The sequence below is a fragment of the Genypterus blacodes genome, unplaced genomic scaffold (assembly GCF_046128005.1).
Source record: "Genypterus blacodes isolate CSIRO-AG114 ecotype Tasmania unplaced genomic scaffold, CSIRO-AGI_Gbla_v1 ptg000024l_1, whole genome shotgun sequence".
Lineage (NCBI taxonomy): Eukaryota > Metazoa > Chordata > Actinopteri > Ophidiiformes > Ophidiidae > Genypterus > Genypterus blacodes.
In genome coordinates this window covers 995889-1012500 of record NW_027466837.1, presented here as the reverse complement: position 1 = coordinate 1012500, position 16612 = coordinate 995889, and the positions used below count along the sequence as shown (strand labels likewise).

Genomic DNA, 16612 nt, shown 5'->3' with positions numbered 1-16612 from the left:
ATATACATGCACTGTGTCTTGTATATGATACTGTATGCACTGAATCGTCCTTCTTTCTCTCTCTCTCTCTCTCTCTCTCTCTCTCTCTCTCTCTCTCTCTCTCTCTCTCTCTCTCTGTGTGTGTGTCAGGGGATGTATATCAAATCCACCTACGATGGGCTCCATGTGATCACTGGGACCACAGAGAACGTGAGTAGAGTGAACAGATTTGTCTCTAAGTGTTGAATGTAATCTGAGGTATTTGAAACCTTCCTCAGATAAACAAACTCCAATTATCCCTCAAACAAATAAGTCTCTTGTGAGGTTGTCTCCATGACGACATTGATTACAGGCTTCAGCGTCTCCTGCTGTGCCTCCTTTCCTCTCCTCACTCTGCTGCCTTATTTCTCATTCCACTCTCTTCTTCTTCTTCTTCGTCTTCTTCTTCTTCTTCTTCTTCTTCTTCTGCAGTCTCCAGCAGATCAATGTAAGAAGATCCATGCAGGAGACGAGGTGATCCAAGTCAACCACCAGACAGTGGTGAGTCTCAAACTAGCACACGCTTCCAAACACAATAGGTTTACACCGAATCAGAGGAAATCTACTCTCCATGTGTTTCCACTGTGACCGTTCATGTGAAACCACCACATTTAATGATTTCCCTCCAAAGTTCTCTGGGTCAAGCAGCAGCAAACTGTCAGAAAAGACAGATGTGTCAGGGTCAAAGGTCATGGGAAAACATCTTTCAGAGGCCATAAGTCCATAAGTGTCCATTTGAAGGCCTACAGACCCGGTAGATGTATGAATACCTACAGAATTCTACAATAAACAAACAGAACGATGTCAGCGACCTCGTCTGAACAAACATTTCCTGAAGATCACAACATTTAGCTTTAAGGGAGGTGACAGGTTTGATATATGGACTGGGCTTTACCTTCCAAGAGGCAGGCAGCCATCTTAAATAAGGGCTCATGATGGTGATGTTCGCCGCTCCAGCTGTCAGGCCTGCAGGAAATGATTTGTTCCCGAGCTGATCTGGAGATTTCTGAGGGGGGAAATGCGTCTGAGCCCGAGAGCGTCAGGATATGTATAGAAACCATGAATGAGCCGGCTGAGGGACATGTGAGGTCTCTCTCTCTCTCTCGCTCCCTCTCTCTCTCCCTCTCTCCCTCTCTCTCTCTCTCTCTCTCTCCCTCTCTCTCCCTCTCTCTCTCTCTCTCCTCGGGGTGACAGTGCACATCGCTCCCCGCCAGGCTCTCAGCTCCAACCCTTCATTACTCCCTCGGCTAGACCCTCTCCACTCTGATCCCTCGCTCTGGGGGAGGAGATAAGCCCGGGGGAGGCAGAGTGTGGATGAGTGTGTGGACCGTGTGTGTGTGTGTGCGCTTCTATCTGTGTGTGTGTGTGTGGATGGGGGGTGCGTGATAGCAGGGAGAGACACTGCCAGAGGAGAGAGAGGAGAGGCAAAGTGTGTGAGACAATGAGAAAGTGACAAGATAGTGGAACGAGGGAAACCTGGGAGAGAATTGGAAACTGAGAGAGGAAGAGGAGGAGGAGGATGAAGGAGGAAAGGAGTCTGTGTGTGGATAGGGTGGCTGACGAGTTCATGTCTCAGATTAACGTGAATATTGAAAGAACAGATTCCGTTATGAGTCAGAATCGTCACATATTTAGCATCGGCGTGTGTGTGTGTGTGTGTGTGTGTGTGTGTGTGTGTACGAGCTTCTGTTTCTCTCTGAAAACGTGGAATTTCAAATAACAAACTGATTGTTTGAAGAGGCAACATAATTACGTGGAGGTAATGGCGTCTTGGTAAACTAATGAGGCCCCTGGAGACCACAAAGATCTTCTGCCGCATTTTAGGCTCTGTTATTATTTTTGGTCGTCTCCTCCGTCTTTTACTGCACTGGCTGCATGTTTGCATAACGGATCTGTTCCAAATTGGCCCGGTTGAGCTCTGTGGTTTGTCTGTGTTTTTTTCTTTGCTCTTAACAATCAACCAAAGGCTCAGAGACTCCAGATCCGGTCCGGTTGATGAGGCGGTTCTGTCTGTCGGGGCTCAGAGGAGAGATTCTGTGCTATCAAACTCTTTACATGAGAAACTTCACTCCACTTCTGTAAACTCACACAAGTGCTAGAACGCTAGACAATGAGTCAAAATTTCATATTTACATTGATTAATTGGATCTTAGTCCTTTGAGGGGCAGAGTGTGTGTGAGTGTGTGTGTGTGTGTTGGCCTCCATTTTGTTTTGGTGAGTAAACTAACCGGGTGAGAGCTGAACTGGGAAACAGGACGCTAAGTGCTGACACCAGCTGGTCACCATGAGGTCAGGAGAGAGCTCAGGGTGTGTGTGTGTGTGTGTGTGTGTGTGTGTGTGTGTGTGTGGAGCCAATCAATGGCCTGACGGGCTGGAGACAGACAGGTCGGCCCCGGGAAGGAAACGCTGCAGCTAGTCTCTCTCTCTCTCGCTCTCTCTCTCTCTCTCTCTCTCTCTCTCTCTTTGTCTTTGCCTCTCCATTCTTTCCTCTTCGAAATCTCATGAGAAGTCAAATGTCGTCCAGTCGGCTGCGTTGAATAATTAGAAGCAGTTTGCGGGTCAGCGGCTCTTTGACCGCGCGGAGCCTGAACTCAGCTGAAGTGTGTGTGAGGTCATTGCTGTCATGTCTCCACCACCTCAGCTCGGAGGGACAAACACCACTTTTACTTTGACAGTCTGCATAATTCCTGTTCGACTGTACTGGCAGTCAGCATCGCATATAATACATCCATTTTATATTCAGTAATAAATCTGTAGCGTTCACAGTGAAGATTATTTTAGATTCACACTCTGAGCTCAACCTGTGATCATTTGACGCTACAGATCACAGTGAGTGCAAACGTGTGTGGGCAGGCACTTTGGATGGCATTGTGTGTGTGTGTGTAGTTGTAAGAGATGCGTTCTAAAGGTGTGAACAGATGGTGAAGAAGCTTGAGAGAGAGAGAAGCTCAGATGATTGAGTGAAGAGTTTGTATCTTTGTGCGAGTCGTCAAAGTTTCAAGAGATTTATTTGTTGCGAACCAGAATAAACCAAAGGAGCTCCGGGAGCGGCGGCGGCGTTGATGACAGAGACGCTGGGTGCTCTGCTACTTAGCTAATGTCAACAGGTCGAGGAGATTCGCTCGCTTACGGCGCCAATCACCTCCCGCTGTGCTCATCAGCCTCAAGAGAGCAGCACGAGCCAAAACACAGGAGGAGCCAGGGGAATCAACAAACACACAGAGAATCACAACAATGAAGTTAGAATGACAAAGTGACAACAACAAAGAAGAAGAAGCTACAAGAAGCCTGAGGAACGAGAGGAACATGGGACAGCAAACGTGCCGGGTGGAGGTCCCAGGTGATGGTGAATGTGTGTTTTCTAACGTGTGTGTGTGTGTGTGTGTGTGTTCCTCAGGTGGGCTGGCAGCTGAAGAACCTGGTCAACGCTCTGCGAGAGGACCCGTGCGGCGTCATCCTCACGCTGAAGAAGAGGCCCCAGAACACGCTGAGCTCCACGCCCGCCCTGCTCAGGAACGTCCGCTGGAAGCCACTGGGCCTGCAGGTAAACAAAGGCCGGACACACACACACACTGGACCAAACGTAGCTTTGCACCTGAGGGTTCATGTCGGCCCGGCTCTCCTCTACTTCCTCTCCTTCCTCTCCTCCTCTCCCACACTCTCACGCTCTCCTCCTGGCATTTTAAAGTCACATTTGCATAAGAGCGTGTTCACAGTTTGACCTTGCATCAATCCTCCTGTTGAGCTTTCCAGCAAACCTTCCTCCTTCTCTCCAGCCCGCCGCTCTGCTTATCACAGTTCCAAGCCGTTCACAAACATCTCCCGAGCTCAAATTGCAAACCGGTGAAACATCTGCGGGCCTCTTTTGCCGGATTCACGCCCAAAGAAAGAGAAATTACACTTCTGAATGCCGTCTCTCAGCGATTCAGAGCTGTGTGGAAGGATTGAAAGGCGGCGATGCAGTGTGAACTTCCTGCTTATAGGAAGGAGCGCAGGGGCAACGGCAGGTCATCAAGCGCTCCAGTCACGACTCCGGCTCCCGTCCAGTCATATCTGCTGAGACTTGGAATTTGTCCGAACCTCGCTTCCAAGGACGAGGACTCCTTTTGTTTATATTAGATTATAAAGTTTGAAGACGCTGCTTTGGAGGTTCTCACTGGAGCTTAGAGGAGGAAATGCATTCTTCATACAGCAGCACACGCCTTCTACATGCGTGTCGTCACCCAGCTCTTCTGTTTGGTGCGGAAAAAAGAACAATTTTCACCGTGAGACACCAGGAAAAGACGCAGCCGCAGGGAGGAAGCGAGCGCTGGTCTGATGCTGCTGAGCTCTTTGTAAAGCAGCAACCGTCTGTGTTCCCCCGGCTGCTATTTATAACCGAGCGTGGGGCTTAATTCATTGACATGCTACATGCGTGCTTTGATCTCTGCTCAGTAGCTCGGCTGCTCTTTCATTCTCTTTGTTCGCCGGCTTCTTCCCCGCTCTGACCCCTCGCCGTCTTTCTCGCTCTGCCGCTCCTCGTGAAGCGATGGTGCAGCGTGTTGCCGTGGTGAAACAAATTCTCATCCCTCCTTGACAGATTTGATATCGCGGCGGCAGCTGGTGAAGCGGCACCGGCGCCTCAGCCTCGGTGTGTGTGTACAGTATATGTGACCTACCCCCAAAGTGCACCAGCAGCAATGTTCTGCAGCAACTCAGAGAGCCGGACCGGGGGGTCAGACGTTTGATTTGAGGGTCCAGGGTTTGAGTCCAGCGCTTAACTTCCTGCTGTCATCACAATGAAGTGTTTGTCGTTAAGGTGCAGTTTATACATTATTCATCGTCCTTGGCTCGCTCGCTGGATTTGACCGAGCGGAGACACAGGAGATTCCGGCTCTCCGTGTTGAGTCAGAAGGTCCTAAAATAAGCCGTTGTAGTTTTCCCAATATAACAGTTTTCCATCCTTCAGCATGGAAAACAAAGGCCGCATTCAGTTTCTACTCTCCATTTTTAATTGGTCTCCTGCAGCACTTGATTGTTCACCAAGAAACCATCACAGCTGCTCCTCACATTTGGCTGAATTCCAGTTTCCTACGCTCATGGAAATCCTGGAAAAGTCACGGAATGAGGAAAGATGATGATGTAACCATTTTATTCAGATTTTTTAAAAGTAATCTATTATTTCATATTTTCCATAATTGGATGAGGATCAATAAGGGGACAGAGGCCGACCCCTGGTGTCAGCTCGTATCACCATAGTAACCTGTGGGGTAAGGCTTCGCATGCAAACTTGCATGTCATTTACCGAACGATGAAGAAGAAGATGCTCTCTGCAGGAAACCAACTCTCAGTGCGACACTTGATTCATCAGGACACATTTTGAGACCGGAGTCAGTTTAGATTCCAGTTAAAGTCGCGTCAATTCATTCTGAGAGTGTCCCTGCAGCGTTCCAGACGTTCCCCTCTGGATAACTATTGCCTTTTTTGGGATCTTTGATGGTGACTCAAGCAGGAAGTGGGGAACTTAGTTGGTGTTGATGCCATCTTGAATCCCTGCAGGGCGAAGCTGCCAGACTAACTGACAGACTCGCTCACTGTGTTTGTCTCCTCCAAGTATCAACAACAGCCCAGAAAGCATCAGAAACAAGCAGATTACCGCTCCGTCAGCCGGCGCGAACTTCCGGATCAGAGCCTCAGACAATGCCGAGGCGGGAGAGAAGAAAGAAAGTGTTTTAGATTTGTTCTCTCTCAAGAAAGACGGGAGCTCTTAATTATTCATAAGCAACTACAAGCGGCTCCACCGGCTCTGAAACAAGAGAGCCACTCAGCAAATACTGGAGATAATTCACTGAATCCCAAATATCCTGCTAAACAGGCCGCCTGTGTGTGTGTGAGTGTGTGCGTGTGCTGCCTGTCTTCGTGCTCGACCATCTGTATATGTATAAGCGTGTGTGTGTGTGTGCACGCGTGAAGGAGACTAGAGAGAGATTTGTCCCGTTATCAGTCTCATTTCTCCTCTGGGATGTGAGGGAACAAGGAACTGGGTCACCGCACTCGCTGAGATCACTTTTGGATAAACACAAAGACACACTTACTGAAACACACACACACACACCCGCACGCAAACACACATGCACACGTGTGCACGAGAACACATGGACAGCGGCGTCTCTAAGCCCGGTTTTGGAGGATGAAGTGTCGCGGCTGTGAAGTTTAGCCCAAATGTGGCGAGTGTTCAGATGGATTAGAACCCGATCCACAAAAGGAAACAATTTATCTCTGCAAATTGTCATGTGATTCCAGGCCCAAATCCCTCCATGGCAACCGCCTCCATCTCTCTCTCCCTCCCTCTCTCCCTCTCTCTCTCTCTCTATGTCTGATGTGATGATGAAGATGATGATGATGAGCCTGGTGCATGTAGTGGGAGCGCAGGTCTTCCTCGCTGTCCTGGCGGCGTCACAGGTCACCTCACCGGTCGCACGTGACGCCGCCCCCCCGGCTCCACACGTAAATCAGCTGTTTTCTGTTTAGACGTATAAATAATGAGTGGATGTAAATGCCTGCTATTTCAGGCCGGGCGTATTCCCCAGCGTGTGTATTATTTATAGGCCGGCTCAGTGTGTGAGGGGTTACGGTGTGTGTTGACGAGCTTTAATGCTGTTACGTTACTCTGGTTCGGCTGTGTGTAATGACTGATAATGGCACGGCGAGCAAACCTCATGTTGTTTAGTCGAGTACAAGTTTGAGCTTTTATTTACCAAACATTTATAAAATCACTGCAACACAAAATTAGAGAAAAGTGAACTTACAAGAGAATGAAACCAAAACATGAAAGCTAGAGTGTAAATGGGCTCACAAGGCAACGTGGTGGCCGCACATAAAGGAGGAGGACTTTGACTTTAACACTTTAACACCTCTGTACCTTTGCACCTCTGAGTCCTTCCTAAAGCGCTGGCAGGTCGGTTTGCAGCAGTGGATTACAGAGGAGGTCAGAGTGGACACAGCAGGGGTCAAATGGTTTAAATGCTGCTTTAACTCAAGTCCCTCTCTCTCTCCCTCTCTCTCTCTCCCTCTCTCTCTCTCCTCCCCTCATCCCCTCTTCCACACAGGCAGCAGTGGGCTGTAATCACTAAATTACTGTTTTCACTCTGGGCTCCAGTCGCCACACTGCACAGCCCCCCCCCCCTCCCTCCCTCTCTCCCTCTCTCTCTCTTTCTGTTTCTATTCCCCCTCTCCGTCTTCATTATTTATCTGGACGCCGTTTTACTGTAAGCTGCCCTAATGAGAGGTAGGGAGTGAGTGAGGGAGTGAGGGAGGAGGAAAGGAAAGAGATGAAAAGAGAGGGAGAGGGAGTAGGGTAGGGTGTTGAGGTAGAGGGGGGAAAGTTTGGGATATGAAATGAATTCTCCTGGTGATGAAAAGATGAAAGGTGCCGGTTCCTTAACGAGCCGCTCAGCTTCCTGTCTCTTCATCTCTTCTGTCCATTTCCTCTCTAAAATGCAAAGGATTCCTCGCGTACAGGAAACGTTTTCCGGCAGGGTGAAACCATGGTTACACGTTTGTCACCCCGGCTTTTCAGGCGCGGGTGGGAAATTTGGAGAGAATTTCCGTGACATCAGAGGCGAGGCACCCTGAGCTGGAGCGGGCGACGTGACGAACGCGTCCGCACGTCCTTCAGTCGAGTCGAGGCAGGAGGCCACAGCAGCTTTCCTCCGCCCTCTCCCTCTCCCCTATAGCACGGGGCGAGAGAGAGAGAGAGAGAGAAGGAGAGAGAGAGGGGCGAGGGGAGGAGAAGAGGGGTTGTCATGGGAACAGACATGGAGAGCCCCGTGTGAGTGAAGAAGCTTGAGACAAAATGACAGAATAGTGAAGCGATTGAACGCAGGAGCGGCTTCACAGTCACACAACCGACTCACACACACACACACACACACAGATTGTGTGTGACGTTTATCTTGAAATATCCTGTGTGTATGTGTCAGCTGCTGCACGGGGATGATGTCACAGAGAGAGGGGTGCCTCCGCTCGTAACACAACAAACTGTGTGTGTGTGTGTGTCTGTGTGGTGGAGGGACAGAAGGTTCAGGATCAAGACCCAACGCTCAGTTTACTGTACGTGTTGATGTCCTCTGGTTAGTAACCACAAGTAACTCTCTGTCTCTGTCTCTGTCTGTCTCTGTCTGTCTCTCTGTCTCTGTCTGTCTCTCTGTCTCTGTCTCTGTCTCTGTCTGTGTCTGTCTGTCTCTGTCTGTCTCTGTCTCTGTCTGTCTCTCTGTCTGTCTCTCTGTCTCTGTCTGTCTCTGTCTGTCTCTGTCTGTCTCTGTCTGTCTCTCTGTCTCTCTGTCTCTCTGTCTCTCTGTCTCTGTCTCTGTCTCTGTCTCTGTCTCTGTCTCTCTGTCTGTCTCTGTCTCTGTCTCTGTCTCTGTCTCTCTGTCTCTGTCTGTCTCTGTCTGTCTCTGTCTGTCTCTGTCTCTGTCTCTGTCTCTCTGTCTCTGTCTCTGTCTCTGTCTCTGTCTCTCTGTCTCTGTCTCTGTCTCTGTCTCTGTCTCCGTCTCTCTGTCTCTGTCTGTCTCTCTGTCTGTGTCTCCGTCTCTGTCTCCCCCCCCCCCTCCAGCCGATCCCCACCAGCCCCACCAGCACCTCCCCCACGCCCGGTGGAACTCTGGGTATGTCCAAAATGGACCCCAGCATGCAGGACGTCTACATCCTGTCTCCCGTCTCTGGGCTCTACAGCACCAGGTCAGACACACACACACACACACACACACACACACACACACACACACACACACACACTGGTGAATGTTTTGCAGCATTAACTACATGAACTGATCAAACTAATAACTAATCAATACAAATAACAGCTAATCAATCAAATTTCCAAAGTGTATATGGTTGAGTTTTTGATTGGTTGATACACTAAGGATGATGATGGTTATGAGGATGATGATGATGATGATGATGGTGATGAGGATGATGGTATAACCGTGATGAAGATCATCCCTCCCCCCGTGTTCCAGGGAGGAGCTTGGCCTGATGTCCTGCGATGACATCAGCCGTTACAGCCTGGGTTCCCAGTCGGGCTCTAAAGGCTCGGAGGCGGTGAGCTACTACCTGGACCAGGACAGCGGTCAGTACTTCTCCCTGCTGGAGAGCGACGGACCCCCGGGGCCCGACTACGACCGGGGCCGCAACACGGGCGTGCGCAGGCGGGACAAGACCCCCACCCACGGTAAGGCAAAGGGGAAGGTGACGGAGATCAGGCGCTATGTGGCGGCGACCCGTCCGGGCTCGTTGTGTTGTGTGGTCTCCGCTCACCTCCACCTCTTCCTCCTCCTTGTCCTCCTCGTCTTCCTCGTGTGTTCATCCACCATCACGCACCTTCATGGCTCAGCTTCTGTGTCTTTCATCGTGTGCGCTCGACCCAAAAACACGGATCACGCGTGGACGGGTCAGTCCAGTCCATTCACGTCCTGAGGAGTGGAGCTGTGTCCCCCTTTACGTCCCCGCACTCACACACTCACTCGCCCAGCTGCTCTCACTCACACTCTCTCTCTCTCCCTCCCTCACTCCCTCACCCATCCACGCCTCCAGCTGTCAATCACAACGTCCCTGTTGCCCGTGACCACAAACCAACCCACCCCCCCCCAACCCCCAACCCCCCTTGGCCACGTCTCTGATTGATGATTGGTTGTTCCAGGTGACCTCAGACCAGTTTCCATGCCTCCGGAATATAATTGGATGGCCGAGGCCAAGGAACCCAGCATGGGCAAGAGAGGGAGCCGAGGTACACACACACATACAGTATATATACATCAATACGCTAACACCAGCTGGCGCACACACACACACACACACACACACACACACACAAATGGATCAGATTGGTGCGGCGCTTTGCTTCATACTCTCAGCTCAACGCATTTCCACCCTCCATCCCCTGGTTGTCCATGGTGACGTGCTTGTGCATGGATACATATCTGGCAGGTATGTATCTGACGGAGCGAGAAATAAACATAAATGCAGAGAAATTGCATTTATGGGGTATTTCGACGCGGCCGATTCTTCCAGCGCCGCCGTTTTTTTTTGCAGCGAGACTCGATTTGTATTCAACCCGACGATCCTCCATTCTACCATCAGAAAGTCTATGAATAACATTAAAGCACAATACCGGCGTAGGGGGGCTCTCTCTCTCTCTCTCTCTCTCTCTCTCTCTCTCTTTCTCTCTCTCTCTCTCTCTCTCTCCCTCCCTCTCTTGCTCATGATTTTCCTTTTGTCACGTTTAAGTGTATGGATAATAATCAAATGAGGCGAGAAGCCGCTCGCCTCGTGGAGCCAAAGCAGATTAAAGCTCGGGTTTCTCCGCGGTCGACGACGTTTCCGAGTCGCCACGCTCGTTGCAAACACAGAGCTGAATTAGCCGCGTGTCTCCGGCGTGGATTCATATCAGACACGGCGGCTCTGAGGCCCTCCGGTCCCTCTGTTTGGGTTTTTATCAGAGACGTTCTCCTCACTATCGTCTGGGTTTCTATCTCCTTTGTGCTTTTTCTCCCCTCTGTGAAGCTCTTATCCATCCGTTCTGTACAGTCTGTCCATACTCTAATCACTCTGTTCTTTACCCCCCCTCCCCTTACACACACACACACACACACACACAGACTCAGACAACTCCCTGCTGCGGTACCTCAGCGACGACAAGATCCTGGTGATCGAGGAGGAGCCGGAGGGCCCGGGCAGAGAGAGCCGACGGGACTCCACCAGACGCTCACGGCGCAAGAGTCGCAACCCCAGCAGCCCCAGCTTTCCCATCAGCCCCTCCATGCTGTCCTCCACCCTGCGCCTGGACCAGCCGCCCGAGCCTCTGCCCGTACGTACACACACACACACACACGCACACACAAACACCTTTACTGTCAGGATGGGCTGTGTCAATGTGGGTCACACAAATCACACAGTTAAAGATGTAGGGAAGAATCTCTCTCTCTCTCTCTCGCTCTCTCTCTCTCTCTCTCTCTCTCTCTCTCTCTCTCTACTCACTCTCTCACCTCAGTCTCTCTCTCTCACTCTGCCTCTCTCTTGTTCTCTCTCTCTTGTTCTCTCCCTCCCTCTCTCTCTTTCTCTCTCACTCACTCTTCCACTCTCCTCTCTCTCACTCTCACTCTCTCTCTCTCTCTCTCACTGCCCTATGCATCATATAGAGCAGACCGAGCGTCCGCCTTCTCACCTTCACAGTGAGATACTCAAACTCCCTCCACCCTCAAACGTTCTCTGTTCTCTCTTGTGTGCACCTGTATACACACACACACACACACACACACACACACACACACACACAGGAGTTCATTTGTATGCAATGTAGCGATGTCACGACTCATCCTAACTCATCCTAATATCCCCATCTCCTCAAACACACCTAGGTCTAAATGGGAGTTTATTCTGGACAAACACAAACACACACACACACACACACACACACACACACACACACACAAACACGCATCCCGGTGAGTCGGTGTATGACTCAGCATCAGCCAGACCAATTACAACAGCGACTGACATGACGCACGCACTACACACACACACACACGCGCGCACACGCACACACACACGCACACACACACACGCACACACACCACCCTAACAGTTTGGATCACACCGTCCCTCTCTCACCCTGTGAGCTGTGTGTTTCTCATGATGGTGACTCATATCCCTCAGCACCACATGATGTCTGCGCTCACCAGCGTATGCTAACATGGATGAGCTACATTTTCCCTCCATTTTTGGCAAAACACGCCAACATATTAGCGTATTGATCGGACAAACAAACAAACAAACAAACAAACACCCCTGTGCGGTCGCTCATAACCCAGGGTTCACAGAAATCCAGAACAAGATGGCCGCCTTCGAAGCCTGAACAGCACAGGGTCTTTGTTGTTCTTTCATTTCTCCTCTTCGTCAACCAACAATCTGCAGCTCAATCATCCAAAGTCAAGGCATCCGCTAACTCAATAATCCAGTTTTGTTACTGCAACGTGTGTGTGTGTGTGTGTGTGTGTGTGTGATGTCAACATACACACACACACACACACACACACACACAGACACACCACATATGAGTCGGTAGAGTGATTTGGGTGAATCTAAAACAGTCTGTTTTCACTCATTGTGCACAGTGGTGAATCTGCAGAAAGAGAGAGAGAATAAATGGACCGAACACTTAAACATTCGAAAGGTTTTAAAAATAGACCTTTGTAAAAAAATAGTATAAACTAGTGTAAAATAGTATGAAAGTATAAATGCATAAATAGTATAAATCTGTACTTGTAGTAATAATAATAAAGTACTAGGAATGAACCCCAGTGAAGTGTAACCCAACTCCTCTTCTCTCTCTCTCTCTCTCTCTCTCTCTCTCTCTCTCTGTGTCCATCAGCGAGGCGCAGACACACTGCGAGCAGACACCACAGACAGGTGAGTGTGTGTCGTCTGGTGTTTGGCGGTCGGGGCCACATGCTTGTGATTGACGTCAGGAGTGTGTTGCAAAAGTCACTGACGGTTCAAATCCCTCTCTTTGCCTCTCCAGGTACTCCGGCTCAGGAAGCTCGGGGGCGGCGTCCATGAGGAAGGTGAGCCAGCGGCGGGCGGCGTAGCTCTTTAACATCTTCACCATCCATGAAATGTGGAATTAAATATTCATGCACCTGATGCAGTTTGGTGTTGACTCAGAGCGCCGTTTTAATGAAGCCACCCAGGCTTTACATGTGCATCAAACGTCTCCTAGCAACCGTATCCGCTGACGCATGCCCGTGACTGACATGAAAGGCGCAGATACCTGAGATTAATTGGATGTGGGCGTAGATTCACTCAGTAACGTGATAATTAGAAAATAGCAGCCCGGTGAGGTAAATCGGCTTCCAGATTTAGGCTCCTGGGACACGGGAAGCTGCTCAGTCAGACGCCGTCATCATTCCTCCAGAGCTTTGAGTTACAGCATGGAATACGTCAGCTAAAGGCACGGCTAACGGATACCATCACTTAGCCATGTACATGTGCTCTGCTGTCAACATACAGGACATCAATTCAGGATTCTATACATCTGATTGCGGAGAAATGGATCAAGTAGAGTTTTAGTTGCACCTTGAATGTCTGTGTGTCTGATCCTCGCTCACGGATCAACACCAACACACACACTTTGCCTGAATGTTTACATCTTAATGAATGAGTCTTGATATTCTGCTGCTAACATCTTTGTTCTCTCTCTCTCTTCTTCTCTTCTAGTCTTTTCATTACACCTCTCTCAGAACGAAAACCAAAAAGAGAAGTAAAGGTACTGAGCTGAACACTGAACTCTTATCAATCCTGTTTACATCACAAACGGTAGTTCTCTCTCGTATGCACGGCAAAGATTCGATCCTGATCCCGCCCCGTCCCTCACAGCGTGTACAGTTAAGATGAAACACAGCACGTCCGCTAACATACGGTGTGTATTTATAGTCGGGAGCGGCGGCAGAGTGCAGACAGCAGAGTGAGTGCAGACGCTGGGTGCTGTCAGTGGCATGTTCACAGCAGTGTGTGACTGTGAGAGGGCGAGGGGGTGTGAAATGGAAAAGGGCAAAGCGGAGAGCCCGGTCATGCTGCTCTGACGTCACACGCCGGCTCGTTTGGAACAATGCAAATGTCACACACTTTCCCCACAGGTTTAGTTTGAACATCTTCCCCCCTTTTTGTTTGTTTCATCCTCCTCCTCCTCCTCTGTTTGCCGTCTGCATCGTGGCGTCAAACCCTCGGAGTGTTCTCAGGCGTTGCAGATTTCCTTTTCCTTCGGCTCACAGGGCTCCAAAAGTTCACATTTCTGCTGATTTTACAGCGAGACATTCCTGACACACTCAGACTTCAAAGTGTGTGAGTGTGTAAACCGCGAGCACACTGCTGCTTTCTTACCTGTATTTGGTTTAATTCAGTTTGGAATGCTGTGAAATTCCCTCTGGTAGTAACAGAGTGTGTGACGGGGGTCCTTCCTCAGGTTCCCTTACCAGCGCCAGTCGAAGGAGAATTTCCTGTAAGGATCTGGGCCACGGCGACTGTGAGGGATGGCTGTGGAAGAAGAAGGACGCCAAAGGATACTTCACCCAGAAATGGAGGAAGTACTGGTTCATCCTCAAAGAGTCTTGCCTCTACTGGTACACCAATCAGAACGTGAGTCAGTCCGGACGATTGTTCCGCTCCAACGTTTCATACAAAGGGATCAGGGGTCAGAGGGATGTAAGGGACAAATGGAGGAGGAGACCTTGTCCCTGCTTGCTCCCAAACCTGAGTCAACTTACTTCTTTGCATGTCAGAGTTTGTGAAGTTGATCCACACACACACACACACACACACACACACACACACACACACACAGACACGTTGAGCTTTGGTTGTGTGTTTCCAGCCCGTCAGTCTGTCATTCTCCGGAGCGAGCGAGCTGCTGTGGGTGGGCGTTGACAGTATGCAAATGAGGCTCGGCTCCGTTTGGTCGCCTCTTGACAGACGTGAGAGCTCAGCCTGGGCGTACATGAGGTGACGCCAGAGGAGCTGACAGAGCTCAGGATGACTCGGGAATCAGAACAGGTCGGAAACACAAGGGACCGTCTGACAAGGGACGGTCTGACAAGGGACCGTCTGACAAGGGACGGTCTGACAAGGGACCGTCTGACAAGGGACGGTTCTCTGTGCTCGTCAGGCTGGAGTCCAGATTTTCCTGGATTGTAAGACAAAGACAAACAGTTGTAGGTGACATAATTAATGAGTGCTTGGACACAATTTGACACTAATGTGGATTTCAGACGGTCCCTTGGGTAAATTACAGAGATAATGTAGAGCTGTGATGCAATATTTCAGCCCGATGTGAAACATATGCACACAGCTGAGGGTCCTTCAGCATCCAGAGGGTTTGATCATGAGCCCGACTCATGTGTGTGTGTGTGTGTGTGTGTGTGTGTGTGTGTGTGTGGGTCCAATCTCACTCCAGAACTTCCATTATATCTCAGCTGAATTTCACATTTTTTAATATTGGGACGAGATCCTGGCACACGGATGGAAACATATGTTGTTTTCACACGCTAATACTTAAACGGAACGATGCTACGGCGGTTTAATTTCCACATCACTATGCACGTAAAGGCCTGTGTGACATTGTGTCCTCTGCTGTGATGATGAACCTCCATTCTCCATCTGTCCCTGCCCGCAGGACGAGAAAGCTGAGGGCTTCATCAGCCTCCCCGAGTTCAGAATAGACCGAGCCATAGAGTGCAGACGGAAATTGTGAGTGTCCCTCGCATGTCACTCAAATTACTAATCAACCACACAATGCGCACGCACACGCACCTCCCGCTCAGACACAAAAACAAGCCCACGCAAACTAATGAGTGTTCTCTCTCTGACTGACTGCAGTGCCTTCAAAGCCTGTCATCCAAAAATCAAGAGCTTCTTCTTTGCCACTGATTGTCTTGAGGAAATGAACAGGTGAGTGTGTGTATTTATGTGTGTGTGTGTGTGTGAGTGAGTGAGTGTGTGTGCTGGCTATCTTATTTGTGTGTGTTGGTCCCATAATGTGAACATAACAGTCAGATGTTAGGAAGCTCACGTGTTCTCTCATGAATATTTTAACCGAGTAAACCAACTTTACACAGAGCGACTGCCCACCAACACAACCCTGCCCATGAATAAGGCATGAACCTGTTGTTAAATTAGAACTGCGTGTGTGTGCGTGCGTGTGTGTGTGTGTCACGTGTGCTTGCGTGTGCGTGTGTGAGAGAGAGAGATATTTGCAGGAGTGCTATCTGATGAGCTCTAATTATCCACACCTCTCCTCAATGGCATGCAGAGTTAACTGGGGGAGAGTAATTAACAAGCTATATTTGACATCCATACTGGGTTTAGAGGTGCAAGTGTGAACGTGTGAATGCACTTTTCCACTCATTGCCAGGTGCCTGTGTGTGTGTGTGTGTGTGTCCTTTCCATAACAACGTGGCTGCTTTATGCGCTCTCACCTCTGAGTCTTTCCTCCTTTAAGAGCAGACAGAATGCAGCCCAGCGTATCTGAGAGTGAATTTCTGAGCCGAGAGCTGATGAGGATATGCTGAGAGTGAAAAGAGAGAATAGGGAATAATATTAGCTTTTGTATGTTTTGAGGTATTAATCAGTCATTCTCAATGCAGTTCAAATACATTTCAGGTAGCAGAACATTTGGTTTCATTTCATGTGTGTTGGAGCTTTAACCCATGCAGCACATTCAGACATGGAGGAAGATTTATCATGTAAACTCATTAGCTATCTTCTTCTTCTGGCTCTTTATGAGTTCATGTCAAAGCATCCTAAATTTCATCATAACATTGGTGTCGTAAGTTGTCAAAAATATGACTCCATAATTAAATACTGAGAAGAATATTGACAAGTGCTCAATCAGAGGAGGTTCTGGTATCGACTACACGTCACCTGGCTCCTGTATTCTGCTGACAGACAGGGAAAGGCTGAGGAAAACACAGGCTCTCATTTTAAGTGAAGGGTAAATTTGTATACAAAGATTATGCCAGGACTGTAATTATAAGCTGATATCGTGGCTGCATACAGGATTAAT

General features: G+C 49.4%; 1 protein-coding gene across 1 annotated transcript in view; it reads left to right on the top strand.

The window, feature by feature from the left end:
- LOC142992854 (connector enhancer of kinase suppressor of ras 2) overlaps positions 1 to 16612 on the top strand; it is a 39856-nt gene that overhangs the window by 19338 nt on the left and 3906 nt on the right. The window contains exons 7-19 of the mRNA XM_076143377.1: positions 130 to 189; positions 451 to 519; positions 3416 to 3562; positions 8612 to 8736; positions 9018 to 9229; positions 9698 to 9784; positions 10656 to 10864; positions 12428 to 12465; positions 12578 to 12620; positions 13273 to 13321; positions 14018 to 14190; positions 15224 to 15297; positions 15427 to 15498. Coding sequence (XP_075999492.1) covers positions 130 to 189; positions 451 to 519; positions 3416 to 3562; positions 8612 to 8736; positions 9018 to 9229; positions 9698 to 9784; positions 10656 to 10864; positions 12428 to 12465; positions 12578 to 12620; positions 13273 to 13321; positions 14018 to 14190; positions 15224 to 15297; positions 15427 to 15498 — 1358 coding nt within the window. The remainder of the gene's footprint in view (positions 1 to 129; positions 190 to 450; positions 520 to 3415; positions 3563 to 8611; positions 8737 to 9017; positions 9230 to 9697; positions 9785 to 10655; positions 10865 to 12427; positions 12466 to 12577; positions 12621 to 13272; positions 13322 to 14017; positions 14191 to 15223; positions 15298 to 15426; positions 15499 to 16612) is intronic.